General features: G+C 36.7%; 2 protein-coding genes across 2 annotated transcripts; both read left to right on the top strand.

Moving 5' to 3' along the window:
• The first annotated feature begins 5,139 nt into the window (after nt 1-5,139).
• Nucleotides 5,140-9,840, top strand: ccn5 (cellular communication network factor 5). Its single transcript, XM_057319283.1, has 5 exons — nt 5,140-5,260; nt 6,858-7,071; nt 7,268-7,516; nt 8,230-8,459; nt 8,874-9,840. Exons 1-5 carry the CDS (start codon nt 5,189-5,191, stop codon nt 9,156-9,158), a joined length of 1,050 nt encoding a protein of 349 aa, XP_057175266.1. The 5' UTR covers nt 5,140-5,188; the 3' UTR covers nt 9,159-9,840.
• Nucleotides 9,841-10,240: 400 nt separating this feature from the next.
• On the top strand, nt 10,241-13,176 carry si:dkey-78k11.9 (P2Y purinoceptor 1). The gene has a single exon (XM_057319288.1). It carries the CDS (start codon nt 10,576-10,578, stop codon nt 11,518-11,520), a length of 945 nt encoding a protein of 314 aa, XP_057175271.1. The 5' UTR covers nt 10,241-10,575; the 3' UTR covers nt 11,521-13,176.
• Nucleotides 13,177-14,710: the final 1,534 nt, after the last annotated feature.

Below are 14,710 nucleotides of genomic sequence, written 5' to 3'. Positions count from 1 at the left end.
CTGAACACGATAGACAGCAAGACAGTGACAACAATATCCACTGACACGAAACTGACGGACAGACCTCATCCAAGCCGTGCGAAGAGATTTACGACCATAATCCTATTAAAATCTCTTAAGAAACACTGTAACACTGATGGCGACGCGACGCGACACTACAAAACTGCTAAATAGTTACTTCATACACTCAATGTCGGAAGCGTTCCACTTTGGTCGCGTCGCGTCGCTGGATGGCAGCGTAGACAGGTTTACGGAAAGGTTTCCAAATGTTTTGTTAACGAAACAAGACGATTTCGTGAAAAATGACTAGTCTGAGTATGATTAAGACTTTGATCTGCTCCGGTTGGGCTTTTGTTTGGTACGGACTAAACTATAGGCTCATGTTCGCTTTGTTGTAAATTATGCTTTAAAGTTTGTTTAACCTACCGAGATTTCTTAAGTTATTCCTGAATTTAAAGGCACAGAAGACCTGTCGAGAGTCCGTAAAACTAAGATAATGGTAGTTCAAACAAGTAAACGCCTGCCACGTTTGAAACGTTGGCGCCCTCGTGCGGATGCTACTGTGTTTATTCTGAAATAAAAAAAAGTGAGATGTGATTTAGATTTTTGTTCGGGGTCACGAATATAGATTGTTGTTATTGCTGTTTATTTTTCTCAAAGGAGCAGTGCGGCGTAAACTTCTAATGTACATTGGCCACTAGATTACATTTACATTTATGCATTTGGCAGACGCTTTTATCCAAAGCGATTTACATTGCATTATACTATACATTCGTATTAATGTACGCGCAAGCCCTGGGCTCGAACCCATGACCTTGGCGTTGCTAGCGTAACGGGGCTCTTTTAATGTTAATAGATAGGCCTTGTTGTAATGTTTTAATGCTACCAAGTCATTGGTAACATTATGTTTTAATGTTTCTAAATACGTTTAATGTTAGTAAATCTAGACGTTACTTCCGCGTTTGTGGTGGGAAATATCCTACTTCCCAGGTGTCTTGAACGCAGCATAAGTACAGGTCCACAGCATTTGTACACACCTTAAATTACTGGGATTTTACTTCATATTTGCATGTAACGTTTTAAATTTGTATGAAGAGGCGACTTATATAGTTATAAATAAGTGTTCTCTGGGGATCAAATATGACCCTTGAGCTGCCAATATAGTGATCTACTGGTAGTGGATCTACAGAAAAGGTCATTAATAATACCAATGTATTGGAATACATTTTACAACTATAACATGCAAAATGTGATGCATGGAAAGAATGCAGCGTTACAATGACTGCATGGCTAAAACAGTTACCATTTAAGTTCCCAAACATCAATGCTTGTTTAACTTGGTAATCCAGCAACTCACTGCAGGAAGCCACATGGGCCTTTCTCTGTTTCACAACCAGCAAAAACATCCCATTAAATGTGTCATACATCAGTCTGCTGGAACTGTTTGGGATTGTGGTCGCCCCATGATTTCTATAAATCCCTCATTACTCTCTGTGCTATTAAGACATGGATAGAGATGTAAAGCTTGAGGGCAGATGTCAAAACATTCTTTTATACAGAGGCAATTTATTTAAATCTGTTTTCTGTCATTTGTGGCTTTCTGCACAACACCCCCCATCTAACGGCTTAAGAATTTCATTTGTTATTCATGTCTCTGTGACATCAACTGTATTTAACCTTGTGACTCAATCCTGGGTGTAATCAAAATACTTTTATTGTAACCAAATCAAAATTGTACATATTTTTGTTTGATCACGATAATGTTCAGTGCCTCATTTAACTGATTCTTCATTTGAGATGTCTTGCATCAGCATTCTGTTATATGGCTCTTACTTTTTGTGCAAGTGGCTTTCAGTGGGTTGGCGGTTGTGGAGATTTTCTCCTTTCCAGCTAAACAGCATGTTAGGAACTAGGAAGTGGCTTTTTAAATCTTTGATTTCGGGTTTCTTTATAACCATTTCTCTAAACATCGTTTAAGATTTCACAGTCTTAACTGAACTCAAAGATATAGACCTCAATCATTTTTTATAGATTACTTTGGAGTGTGTGTCTTATGATTTTGATAAATCAACATCCATGTTCCCACAGGAACGCATTTTTATAAGATGTTATAAAAATGTGGTAGTCATTAATACTGTATCGGTTTATGGCCAGCTATTGAAAAATGTAATCCACCCACACTCTGTGAATGTCCAGTACAGTGCAAAAAAAACAGATTTTAGTATTTTTGTCTCGTTTCCCAGTGCAGTCCACTAAAAAAATGACTTTAGAAGCAAAATGACCTAAAAAGTAATGTTTTCTGAAGAAAATCACAATTAAGTTAATGCATAAAACAGTGTGGAACAAATCTGCCAGTGGGGAAGAAACATAAATACGTTCTGTGTCTTTATTAAGTTTAATTCAAGTTAACTTTTTACCCCATTGGTAGATATTTTTTATTGTTTGACGCAACTCGCTTAATTTTAATAATTGTTTTTTAGGAAACAGGAGTACATTTTATTCAAGTTAATGTACCTTGAATTAAGATTTTTTTGATATTCGTTCTGGAAAACTAGGCAAAGATACTGTATAATATATTTATTTATTATCGCAGTGCAATTTTGTTAAATATAAGTTTATTTAATGGAGCATTTTGTTTTAAATGGCAGTGACTCTGAATATTTACATTAAAAGAGTTCAAAGATTCAATACAGTATATATACAGGTATAGTTCACTGTTACTGTACAATAAGTGTGTGTGTGTTGTCTGACAGTTTTCCTGTGGTTGGCAGAGGAAATGTCACTTCATGACACCTTCTTAGGAGCTTGGTCTTATCAAAAACAAAGGCCTTTACTTTTAAGACCCCTGTATTTGGAACAGCCATCACAGAACAGGATCTGCTGTTTAGAAGGTGATTTGTCTAAATTTTGCAACACATCTGGGTCACATCTGTGGTTAATGTGTGAGAAAGAAGTTGTTCAAATGAATGGAAACTGAAATCAACCAGAAAGCTGTACTGTTTTTCTGTACACAGGGTGCTTTTGATAGTGAACAAAGCATGTCTTATGATGTCAACTAACAAAATATTTTAAAAAATGTCTCTCTTCAAATGGATAGCTCACCCAAAAATTACAATTCTTTCATGATTTTCTCACCCTCGTGTAGGTCTAAACCCTTGACATTCTATTTTCTATGGAAGGACAAAAGAGAAGTTTATCAGAATATCTTAGCCTCTTGCTACAATATGTATAAGCTTCACAGGATGACAAAGCACAGTGAAAGCATCATAACCCAGACAGCTATTTAGAGAGATCTTCTGAAGCTTTGTGTGAGAAACAGATATAAATGTAAATGATTATTCACTGAAAATCTGTAATGCAAAATACATTTGCATGCCAAAGATATCTCAAGTTACACTTAGCCAAAGCCACGTCTTTGTTTCTTATATTTTGCATTTGTTATATGTTGGTCGTTGAACATCATGTGTTTGCATAATTTTGAATGTAAGATATGTTGTATTTAGAAGTAGAAGTAATACAAAGTAAAAAATCTGTTTCTAGTTTTCCAACTTATTAAAGAAACTATGATGCATGCACCGATACTGCAGATGTGGCCAAATTCTTCAAACCTCAAAGGCACATCACAGGTTTTTCTAACATGAAGTCTATAAAGTAGTATCTGGCAAACCCTAAAAATGTTTAAAGTTCAGTTTATCTGGTTAAACCAGATAAACCGTATTATCGGGGATTGCTCCAGTTTGTCATGTAATGGGAAGAGTGAAAATTGCATACTGTATGTCTGAAACTGAAGATCCAGTCATTTTAGCACAACAAGGATCAGCAAAATAAACAGTTGCACTGCAAGTCTTTGTAGAAAGATTTACTTATCAAAACTTATTTCTATAATGAAAATAATTACATTTAATTACATTAAATATAAAATTGCTGTCATTTAGTTTTCAGGGTTTCACTGGGATTTTAATTCTGTACCAAAGCAGGTGTTAAATGAAAGCACTCCTGCCCACAGCTGAATTATTCTGTAACATCCATTCGAATCAGAATCCGCCAGTTTGTATCCTGTATTCCTGTAAACTAAAGTCAACAGGCAGGCAATAAAAGCTAAACTCATGTAAGTGACAACTTTTCCATGAGACAGTATTGGAAATCTACAAGCTTTCCAACTGTACGTGTAAACGCAGCTGTCTGGACTTGAGAAGTGAAAGAGAAAGCTTTTCTTCTACATCTGCTTGTCTTGCTCAGTTAATTTCTAAACATTTAAAAATATTTTTGTGAATCATCTTCCCAGAACATTTACACATTCCTGACCTTGTCCGTAACATGTTTCTTCTGGACTTTTATGAATGTTGTTATAAAAACGTTTATAGGTTAATAATATTTTGATTACTTTGACTGGCAGTCTTCATGTGTCACAGCAGAAAACACACTGAATAAGAAAGACTGATGTTGTCTTTCAACAACATGACAGAATGTTGCTGCCTCATCCCTAAAACGGACCTTTACAGTATTGTGCATTCCAAAGATTTGTGAAAATAAATACAGGACGGGTTTTGGACTAACAGTCACATCTATATTTGGCAGCCCATATGTGCTCCAGCTGAATTTACAACACAAGATTTAAAAAGGTAAGTTCTATTTTTATACATTCTTTCACACAGGGTCATCCTGCATTTAAGTTTTTTTCCCATCTGAGCACCTCATGTAATAGAAGTATACAGTATTCAAAACTTAAAACCTTTTTTAAAGCCGTCCATTACTTTTGATATAGACCCATATATCCATTTATATAGATCCATATAGTTTCTAATTCAAAAATATTTGTTCTAGTGATTCAATAAACAATAACCATTAAAATACTTTCAATGTGCAAATTAATTTCAAATTAATATCTTCAGCTTCTGATGGAATCCAAAACAAGTCTTGTGTGTTTTCTCTTCCAAATGAGTATGTTTATTGTTTCACATTGCAAGCCAGAGCAGACAAGCAGAGGAAAAAATATTCCTGGTTGTAGAAATGGGTAAAGGATATGTGGAATTTGAAACATTTCTGATGCTGCTCCAGCCACTGTTTACAGACAGGCTATGACATCAGAGGGGCGACTTTATAAAAGTGCATGTGCACAGAGCCAGGCAGTGAGCAAACGGTAACACAAGTCGAAAATCTCATTGTGGTGAAACATACATTGCAGAGCATGATGGGGAATCTAGAGAGAGACAGAAACAAACTCATTGCATGGGCAATGTTACTCTACCTGGGCTTACGGGTAAGATTTGCTCTCTTCATGTACATGTTTTGCTGGAGATAGAACATTTGTCAGATTTGTGGTTGTTTTGTTTGGAAATTCACTCAGTGGATGGTTTTTTTTCTGTGTAAACTGTGTAATGGGGCATTGATGTTAAAAAAGGAGTGAATGTTACAAATGGAAGATTCTCATAGTTTTAAACCTGCTGGTTGGCTGTAACACTGTTTTATAATTGAAAGCATGTTTTTAATGCTTCCAGAGCCTGGAAATACATACAGTACTGTAGTCTATGTGATTCACATCAGATGTTTCTCCTCTTCATGTGTGCATCAAAAGTATCCAAAGCAATATATACAAACAATCAATGCTATTAATGTGATAGGTCACCCAAAATTAAAAATTCTGTAATCCTTTACTCAACCTCTTGACGTTTGAAAAATGTTGTTAACCAGCACCATTGACTTGCATTGGTTTTATGTCCATACAAGAGAAGGGAATGGGTGTCGGTGCCGTTCGGTTACCAACTTTCTTCAAAATACCTTTTTTGTGTTCTGTGGAAGAAAGAAAGTCATTCAGGTTTGAAATGACAAGAGGGTGAGTAAATGATGACAGAGGTTTCATTTTTGGGTGAACTGTCTCATTTTAATAGAGTTACACTGTCATGAATGTGGAGGTGTGACACGGACAGAGGACCCAAGTGCAGACAGCGGGTAAGGGGTTAACAAGACTTTAATAAATAATTAACAAAACAAAAACCCACAAAGGGGTAAAACAAGAACAAAGATATAAACATGACAGATACACAGGAACACAGACTAGACTAGACTAGACTAGACTAGACTGAGATAAACATTGACATTAAATACAAATAACTGGACTGGACTGGACTAGACTAGACTAGACTAGACTAGACTAGACTAGACTGACTGACTAACTAACTAACTAACTAACTAACTAACTAACTAACTAACTAACTAAAGACACAAACTCACCGAATGACAGATAACACAATGAACCAGCACAGGACAGAGAACAAAGGGGCATAAATAAGGGACCAAATCAAGAGGGGACAGGTGCGGGGCATGAACTAATAACGAGGAAACAAGAGGGCAGGAACAATGAGGAGACCTGGAGAGAAAATGTGGAAGGCCAAGTGGGCCAAAATGCTTCTCACCACATTAAACAAGAGGTTCTACCATGGCTCTGCCACAAGATCAAGAAAAGCAAGACAAGATGGGGCAGAACCATGACATACACCATACAAATATAAGCATTGAATACAGTTGATTGATCAGAAGATTTACAGAATACCTAATAAAAATGAAATTGTTTTATCATTTACTCACCCTCATGTCATTTCAAACCTGTATGACTTTCTTTCAACTGAAGAACACAACGGATGATATTTTGAAGAATGTTGGTAACCAAACAGCACTGCCCCCTATTCCATTGCATGGACACAAAACCACTAAGACATTTCTCAAAATATCTTCTTTGGTTTTCTACAGAAGAAGAGAATGAGAATGAATAAATGATAACAGATTTTTGGGGGGGTGAACTATCCCCTTAAATCGCTAGTGTAACTGTAATTCTCTGAAGGATGCTTCTCTTGTCTTAGGTTTGCTGCCAGCAGTGCGGTGGGCCGTGTCAGTGTACCTCTGTACCAGTGTGTCCAGAGAGGGTTCCTCTCATTCTGGATGGGTGTCAGTGCTGTAGTATGTGTGCCCGGCAGCAGGGTGAGGCCTGCACTGAACGATTTCTGTGTGACATTCAGAGGGGTCTGCAATGTGACTACAGCGCCAGCTTCCCCGATGACCCAGGAGAGTGTGTCAGTGAGTGCCAAAACAGTTTTTCTATTATTTTCTATTACAATATACGGAATAGTGTTGTTTAGTTCAGATGTTCATGTGATGACTGACCACGTGATGTGGTTTTTACGTACTTTATCCAGAAGCAGTGTAAATAAAGCTTATCTACCACATCAGTATTTTATGACAACATTCAGATCGTACGATCATTTGTTTTTAGGTCAAAAGGAACTGGGATGTGAGCACAATGGAGTCTTTTATCAGGAGGGGCAAGTATTTCAGCCGTCTTGTGCCCTCCAATGTCGCTGTTCAGGTGGAGGGGTGGCCTGCGTGCCCCAGTGCCGAGAGGACGTTCTTCTGCCCACCCCAGACTGCCCTCACCCACGGAGGGTTCAGCCACCCGGAAAATGCTGTAAAGAGTGGGTGTGTGAAAATATGGACAACACTGTGCTTGAGGATGCTCTCATAGGTTTGTTTTAGTTGCTTTGTGTTTGTTCAAATTCCAACTACATGACTCATAGGCTATTCATTTTATATTCTTTTTCATGTAATTACATTTTATCAGTGAAAAACTCAAAGTTTTAAAAATGTAATTTTTTATGTCAAATTAGCATGTGTCCTACTGTTTATGGGATAAGGCTTTCTACAAACTGCCTTCCATCTTTTGGGATTTTGCCTAAATGTTTTGAATGTTTCTTATTCCAATCGCAATCTGAGAAGTCAAATTACATTCCAGTCTGAGGTTTTCACTGTGGGATTTTGACTATTTAATTGAATGTGTCTTGCCAAGATGGAGCCCAAAAGCACAAATACAAGCTGGCTCCAGAGGCCAACTTTCCATGATTCATAACTATAGACTCATGTCTGTGTAACGCAACAATAAACTCCAAAAAGCCAGACATAGCGTGAAACGCCAGCAAAAAAGATTTCAAAGGCAATGTCCCCCAAGTTACATCCACTAGAATGGTACATTTTGTTCTTTGTGTGCTCTGCACACTTAAGAAGTTTACAGGGCAGCGTTGCCAACAATAGCTGATTTTTATCTCTGAGGGCGGGAGGTATTCATTCTTAGAGATTATCGAATTATAACAAGAGCTGATCATAATTTAATTCAAAATACAAGGTTTATTGAGATCAGAATTCATATTTAAACGTTTAATAATTTAATTGTTTTTGGTTTAGCAACAGCTTCCAGAACAGAACAGTCGGTGCCTGCAAACTTTGGTGCATTTCAAACCAGGCCGAGCTCAAACTGTGTAGACCGTAGTTCAGAATGGAGTGCTTGTTCACAAACCTGTGGGCCTGGGATATCAACACGGGTGTCCAATCAAAACCCAGCCTGCCGCCTTGAGATGCAGATACGCTTGTGTACGATCCGACCCTGTCCGTCTGTTCTCCACAGAACCCCACAGGTGAGTCTCCACTGTCCTATACTGTGTGATGGGAGGTGTTTGCATTCAAAACTTCCTTTAATCCAGCTCTTGACTGATGGGTCATGATCCAAAAATCAGATCTTAATAATGAATAATGCAAATAGTAAAATGCAAGAATTAACCATATAATCATGCATATTTAAGAAAGCAGAATATACTTTTTCTTTTACATGGACTAAATACAACCCAGAGTACAATACAGTTTCATATTCAACAAGGATAAACAGTTTGAGCTGACCACATATGTCTTGTGAATTTTTGGCTATAGCACCATGCAACAAATAACATTTTTAAATTTAGCAATTTTATTTGTAGTCAGGCAACAGGAATTTTTAGTTTAGTTGCTTACCCAGCCAGTTGAGAGCCAAATCAACTACATATTCTGTGTTTCAGGGGTCAAGACGGAAATGTCAGCCCAGTTACCGGTCAGCGAGACCTCTGCTGCTTTTCCATCAGGGCTGTTACAGTACACGGTTTTACAGGCCCCATTATTGCGGCCTGTGTACAGACAACCGTTGTTGCACTCCGCACCACACTGGCACCATGACGGTCACTTTCCGCTGCCCTGGGGGCAGAATGTTCAATCAAGCTGTCATGACCATCAACTCCTGCAGGTGCCATTACAACTGCCCTTCTTCAGCTATAGGAACATATAGAGGAACATCTTTCTGGGGTTAGACATTTCCCACATATGAGCCCTGTGTCTTTGGGTCTAGGAGATAGTAGATGTGCTGGGCTTACATGTCTTAACTTATTGAAAGATATCATTTGAGAAATATATATTTTTGCTCAATATGAAGTAACATAAAGCAATTTTACATAACATCAAGGTGCATTTAAGGGTGCATTAAAAGCAAAACTCCATGGTCTTAAACAAATTTGACTAGCGAGGAATTGGTTATGTGTGATGTGACATTTAGCCTGTTGGCACATTTATCTGTATTACGCTTGTATTTGGACCCGCACTAGTCTTGGTGTTTACCAATGTAATGCAAATATTTATTGTACATATTTGTAGATACTTTTATTTTAGTATGAGATGTATTTTTTAATACTTTGGATTAAGGAATCTAAAATGCTACAAATTTGTTTGGGAATTTGGTTCAGGTTGCATCACAGAATTTACCACATCACAAGTCAAAAATGTAAATCTGGTCAGACTGTAAATAAACAACCATAAACCCACGTCAACCCCTTTTAAATAATAAAGATTTTATTGCTTTGTATGTTTTCCTTAATCTTTCTGTATGTGTTCTTTACTTGCAGCTGTACAATTATGTGTTATGTACAGTATTCGAAAGTTTAGGATCATTTGACTGAAATGTTTTTTTGTGATATCAATCATTTTCTGTGAAAAATCAGCTGATCTAATGATATTTGATCTTATATATTTGAAGTGATTTTTGTAGACAAAAATATAATTATGAAAACATAACTTCTCAAAATTAATAAAACAAAATTTTTATTAATAAATAAGTTTTTGAAATTGATGATTTGGACTAAATGAGGAAAAGATGGGAACCACTTCAATATTGTTTAAAAAACATCTCAGGGTGAGACCTGAAGAAACTGGCTCATAAAATGATAACTGCAAATTCAAAGCATAGCTACTTTGAAGACAGTAAAATATAACAGCTTTGATTTGTTTTAGTTTTCTTTAGTCACAACATCATTATCACATTATTGTTAGAATTGTTTTTTATTATTCTACAATCTACTTGAACAATAGCATGAGCAATAGACTTGAGGATGCTCATAAACTAAAGTGTTAGACTGCCCTCACTTGTTTTTTGAAGGAAGGGCAGGCAAGAATTTGCTTTAAGCATACAGGAGGGGTTGTTGTGCCATTATAAAAAAAGAGGATAAAGATCAAACAGATATGATACTGTAAGAGTCGTGTTTAAATTTTCCATGAAAAAATTACCTATAATCTTTAAAGGCTAGTTCCCAGCTTTATTTGACATCTAACTTCTGTTTTACCTTCTCAAGTAATACATTAGTCACCATGCACACTTCCTGTAAGATTTTTACATGTGAGAATATCTGACTTCCACTCAAAACACGTGTCGCATTCAGTTGTTTTCTGGTGATAACAATGGAGTCAAACTATTCTACCTGCGGAAAGGTTCATTTTGATTTTACACACAAATTCTTACCCACAGTGTACGTTGCTGTTTTCACACTTGGACTTCTTGGCAACTCTTTTGGGCTGAAATCTGTGTATCAGAACTGGCAAAAAATGGGTAACGTAAATATCTTTGTCCTCAACGTGTGTCTGGCTGACCTTTTATACATTTTCACTTTGCCTTTCCTGGTGTTTTACTATGCATTGAACAGTCAATGGATATTTGGAGATGTTTTCTGCAAGATCGTGAGGTTCTGTTTCTGTATGAACCTTTACGGTAGTATTGGTTTCCTCACGTGCATCAGTGTTTACAGATATCTGGGCATTGTTCACACTTTAAGAGTCAATGGAAGAATTACAGTGAGACATTCAGTGATGATTGCTTTGCTTGTTTGGTTTTTGGTCTTTTGTCAATGTTTGCCTGATTTGTTCTTTGAGAAAACCAGCAACAGCAACACAAGCTGCTTTGACACAACTTCAGACACCTATATTAAAGATTACCTGAAGTACAGCATCGGAAGGACGGTTTTTGGATTTGGGATTCCTTTGTTAATAATGCTGTGCTGCTATGGACATGTGGCTTTTACTCTGATGACAAAGAAAGAAATGGATGTCATTTTGAAGCTAAGATGTCTCAGACTGGTCGTGGTCTTGACACTGCTGTTCTCTATTTGTTTCATTCCTTATCATATTTTCAGAAACTTCAACCTGGTAACTCGAATCTACAAGTTATCGGGCAAATGTCACAAATGGTATTCCAGTATTTACATTGCCAACCAGATTGGAAATGGACTGGCATGCATGAACAGTGCCATAAACCCACTGGTTTACCTCTTTAACAGTGATGAACTGCTTATGAAGTGTTTCGTGCGGCATAAACGGAGCCCGGCAAACCGAAGGAATACAGGAACATAATTGAGGAAGATGAGAGCATCACCATCTGATTAATGGATTCTTTCTGTCATAAGGCATGTCTGCTTATCCTGTCTACGATCAGTGAATGAAACTGATTGAAACAGATTCCAGTTGCATTTATTTTGGTTGTACTTGTGATTCACTGTTTTAGATGCCTTCACTGTTTGGCTATGTGCATCCTGTGACAGGAAATGTGTTTGTAAGTGTATGTGTATTCTGAGAAAAGCATAGGTGTATCTCAAGCTGTGACAATATTGGAACCGGAACACAGGGGCACAGTCTAATTTAGTGTAAAATGAAAAGACATCTACTCTTCTTTCCTAAGAAATAAAAAGTAAACGTGGGAATAAATACTCATCCAAATGTCACAAACTAAAATAAACTAAAAGTCTACGAAGGATAAAAAAATATAATGAAAAGAATTCTTGCCTTTAAAAACAAATGGAATGTACCATAAACTTAACCATGTTTTTTCTAGTAAAAATGTACCCATAGTTTTTTGTAACTACTGTATGGCTACTGTAGGAAAACCATTTTTAATTTGTGGCTATCATGGATTAACTATTGTAACCGTTTCTATGTGTAGTATTTTTTTTTCTTCATTTTTTTCATTAATCTTTGTAAGGGTAAAATTAAAAACACACAAAAGATTTTTTTTATGTTTCTTGTAAGTTTCTGTGAAAGCCCAGCCAGAGTATGTTTTCTACATAAAATCACCGTACATAATATAAAGAACAGTCTGCAAAAATCTATCTATCTGTCAAAAAAATGAAATCATTGTAAAATGAATGGTTGACATCAAACTTTGATGCTAATTTTCTCATAATTACATTTTCAGACTTTAGCCTGGATTTCACAGGCAGGGTCACATTTTCTATCAAGTCTTCTATGTGACTCTGACGTGTAAGCGACAAGTGAGCTACATTGCCGATTCTCAACTTCATTTTCAATTATTTATTATTTTATTTTCTGGTTCAATGGTGAGGCTTTATAACACCTATCACACCCTTCTGCAAGCAAGGCTGTAAGCTTTCACTCTGTACATGGTTCAAATAGGCCTGTCAAACGATTAATCGCGATTAATCACATCCAGAATAAAAGTGTTTACATAGTATATGTCTGTGTACTGTGTATATTAATTTTGTATTTATTAACACATACACAGACATGCCTATATTTAAAAATATAAAAAATAAAAAACGTTTATATATACTTTCAACTATTTGTAAATATAAATAAATACATCAAAATATTTCCTAAATATGTATACATGTGTGTGTACGTGTTTGTATTTATAAATTCAAAATGAATATGCACAGTACACAGACATACAATGTATTATGGAAACACAAACTTTTATTCTGGATGCGATTAATCGCGATTAATCGTTTGACAGCGCATGTTCTAGCATTAAAACGGTTTGGCATACCACAGTATGCAGGGGCGTGTTTACCATTTTGGGGGCCCTAAGCAAAGTCAAGACCTGAGGCCCCCCACACATTGCCTAACATATTTGTTTGAATTGCACAGCAGTATTGAGTACATGGAATTAATGAGACAAATATACATACAAATATAAACTGGATTTATTTTACGTTGAACCACATAACAGCACAAAATTCTCTACAGTTTGTTATAAGAATAAACCTTCTTGGTTTTGGGATGAAAAAGTGTCCTTTGTTTTATTCAGAATAATACAGAATGCTTTTAGCTACAGTATAAGAAAGTAAAAGGTGCAAGATTCTTCTTTTTATGCTTCTTTTCATAGCAATGTTTTGCTATATTCGTAAAATTAGTAGATTTGTTTTCTTTTGCTTCTTTTGTTTTTGAGCACCGCTTTGATACGTGTGCTTCATTGCGTATATCTGACTGTCTAAATCAAGCGTCAAATGATTTTACCGCTTGTAGCCACTAGGGGGACCCCAAGCTTGCGGGGCCCTACGCATTTGCGTGGTGGTTAACAACGCTACTGACATGACAGTATGTAGAAACTTAAAAATAAGTAGCACTCAAAATTAAGACTTGAATTTACTTAAACTGTTTATATTATAGAAATACAAACTCATTTACGCTTAAGCGGCACATCAAGACAAATGAATAAAATTCTTAGTTCTTTATTAGTAGCTACTGTATGTATGTGTCAAAATACTAATTCTTTTTTATTCATAAACTATATTTTAAACTTGCTCCCTTCAGATTATACAATCAGTCTCTGAGAAATTACACAATCCACATATAAAGAAGTCTTACTGATTAGGCTACGGTTTGTCCTGAAATGATAACGTAATTCCAACAGTAGTAATTCGATTATATGACACACACAGACTTATTATTACTATTCTTTTTTAGATCAACACTTAATAATAGCTGCTTAAATATTAACGTACTGTAGTGTTATGTATTTGAGAAACGGTAAACTAAATGATGGGGTGCAGCAGTTGGCTGACAGCGAGACTAAAGGTTAAAAGCCAGCAACACTCAATAACCTCTGCAGTGTTGTTGAGAGCAGTGCTGGTCGAGCTAGTGAACACATGTTCTGGCAGACATTAAAGGACAAGGCCAGGCTGCACAGATCATATGTCTGTGTGTCATCCGGAGGGGGGGGGGGGGAGATTGGGGGCAAATACACCAGCTTCTCAGGTTCAGTTACATTAAAATGACCATCTGAAACACATGTGCACTATACCACGGCGTCCATAACACTCTGGGAATAACAGTTACACTTTTTCGCTGGTCTTCCTCAATGATGGACGCACTACCAAAGGACTTCCGCCGGCGAACCCGTTGCGACAGTGCAGGTGAGTACAGATTGTGATGACTCAACAGTCTGCCAGGAAAGATTTAATAGTAAGCTAGCTGGCAGCAGATGAGTGCAAAGATTTCGAAACGGCAAAAAGCTGCACTGTGCATATAGAAAATGTATGACCAAATCACAATATGTAAATAAATAAAGCTGTTTTTATTTTGGCAGATCTTTTTGTCTTTTAGCCTGCATAGCTGTCCTGGGTTAAAGTCATGCTGCTTTGAACAAATTGAACATGACAGAATTGACATGACAAAAAAACAGATGGACAGCCTGGCTAAAGCCAAACACAATACATGTAAACAGTCACACGGGAGACAGTGAGAATCTGGCTACCACACTGTGTTTATAGAAACATCCTGATGTTTGAAGGCAAATGTCAAACAA

Source organism: Triplophysa rosa, linkage group LG21 (genome assembly GCF_024868665.1).
Source record: "Triplophysa rosa linkage group LG21, Trosa_1v2, whole genome shotgun sequence".
Taxonomy (NCBI): domain Eukaryota; kingdom Metazoa; phylum Chordata; class Actinopteri; order Cypriniformes; family Nemacheilidae; genus Triplophysa; species Triplophysa rosa.
Note: the sequence above shows the minus strand (reverse complement) of the source record. Positions and strands in the feature narration are given on the sequence as shown.

Excerpts from the sequence above, each read along its gene's own strand:
- ccn5 (XM_057319283.1), top strand. The coding sequence starts at position 5,189 with ATGATGGGGAATCTAGAGAGAGACAGAAACAAACTCATTGCATGGGCA. Across the intron at positions 7,072-7,267 it reads TGACCCAGGAGAGTGTGTCA|GTCAAAAGGAACTGGGATGT; the intron begins GTGAGTGCCAAA and ends ATTTGTTTTTAG. Across the intron at positions 7,517-8,229 it reads GCTTGAGGATGCTCTCATAG|CAACAGCTTCCAGAACAGAA; the intron begins GTTTGTTTTAGT and ends TTTTTGGTTTAG.
- si:dkey-78k11.9 (XM_057319288.1), top strand. The coding sequence starts at position 10,576 with ATGGAGTCAAACTATTCTACCTGCGGAAAGGTTCATTTTGATTTTACA.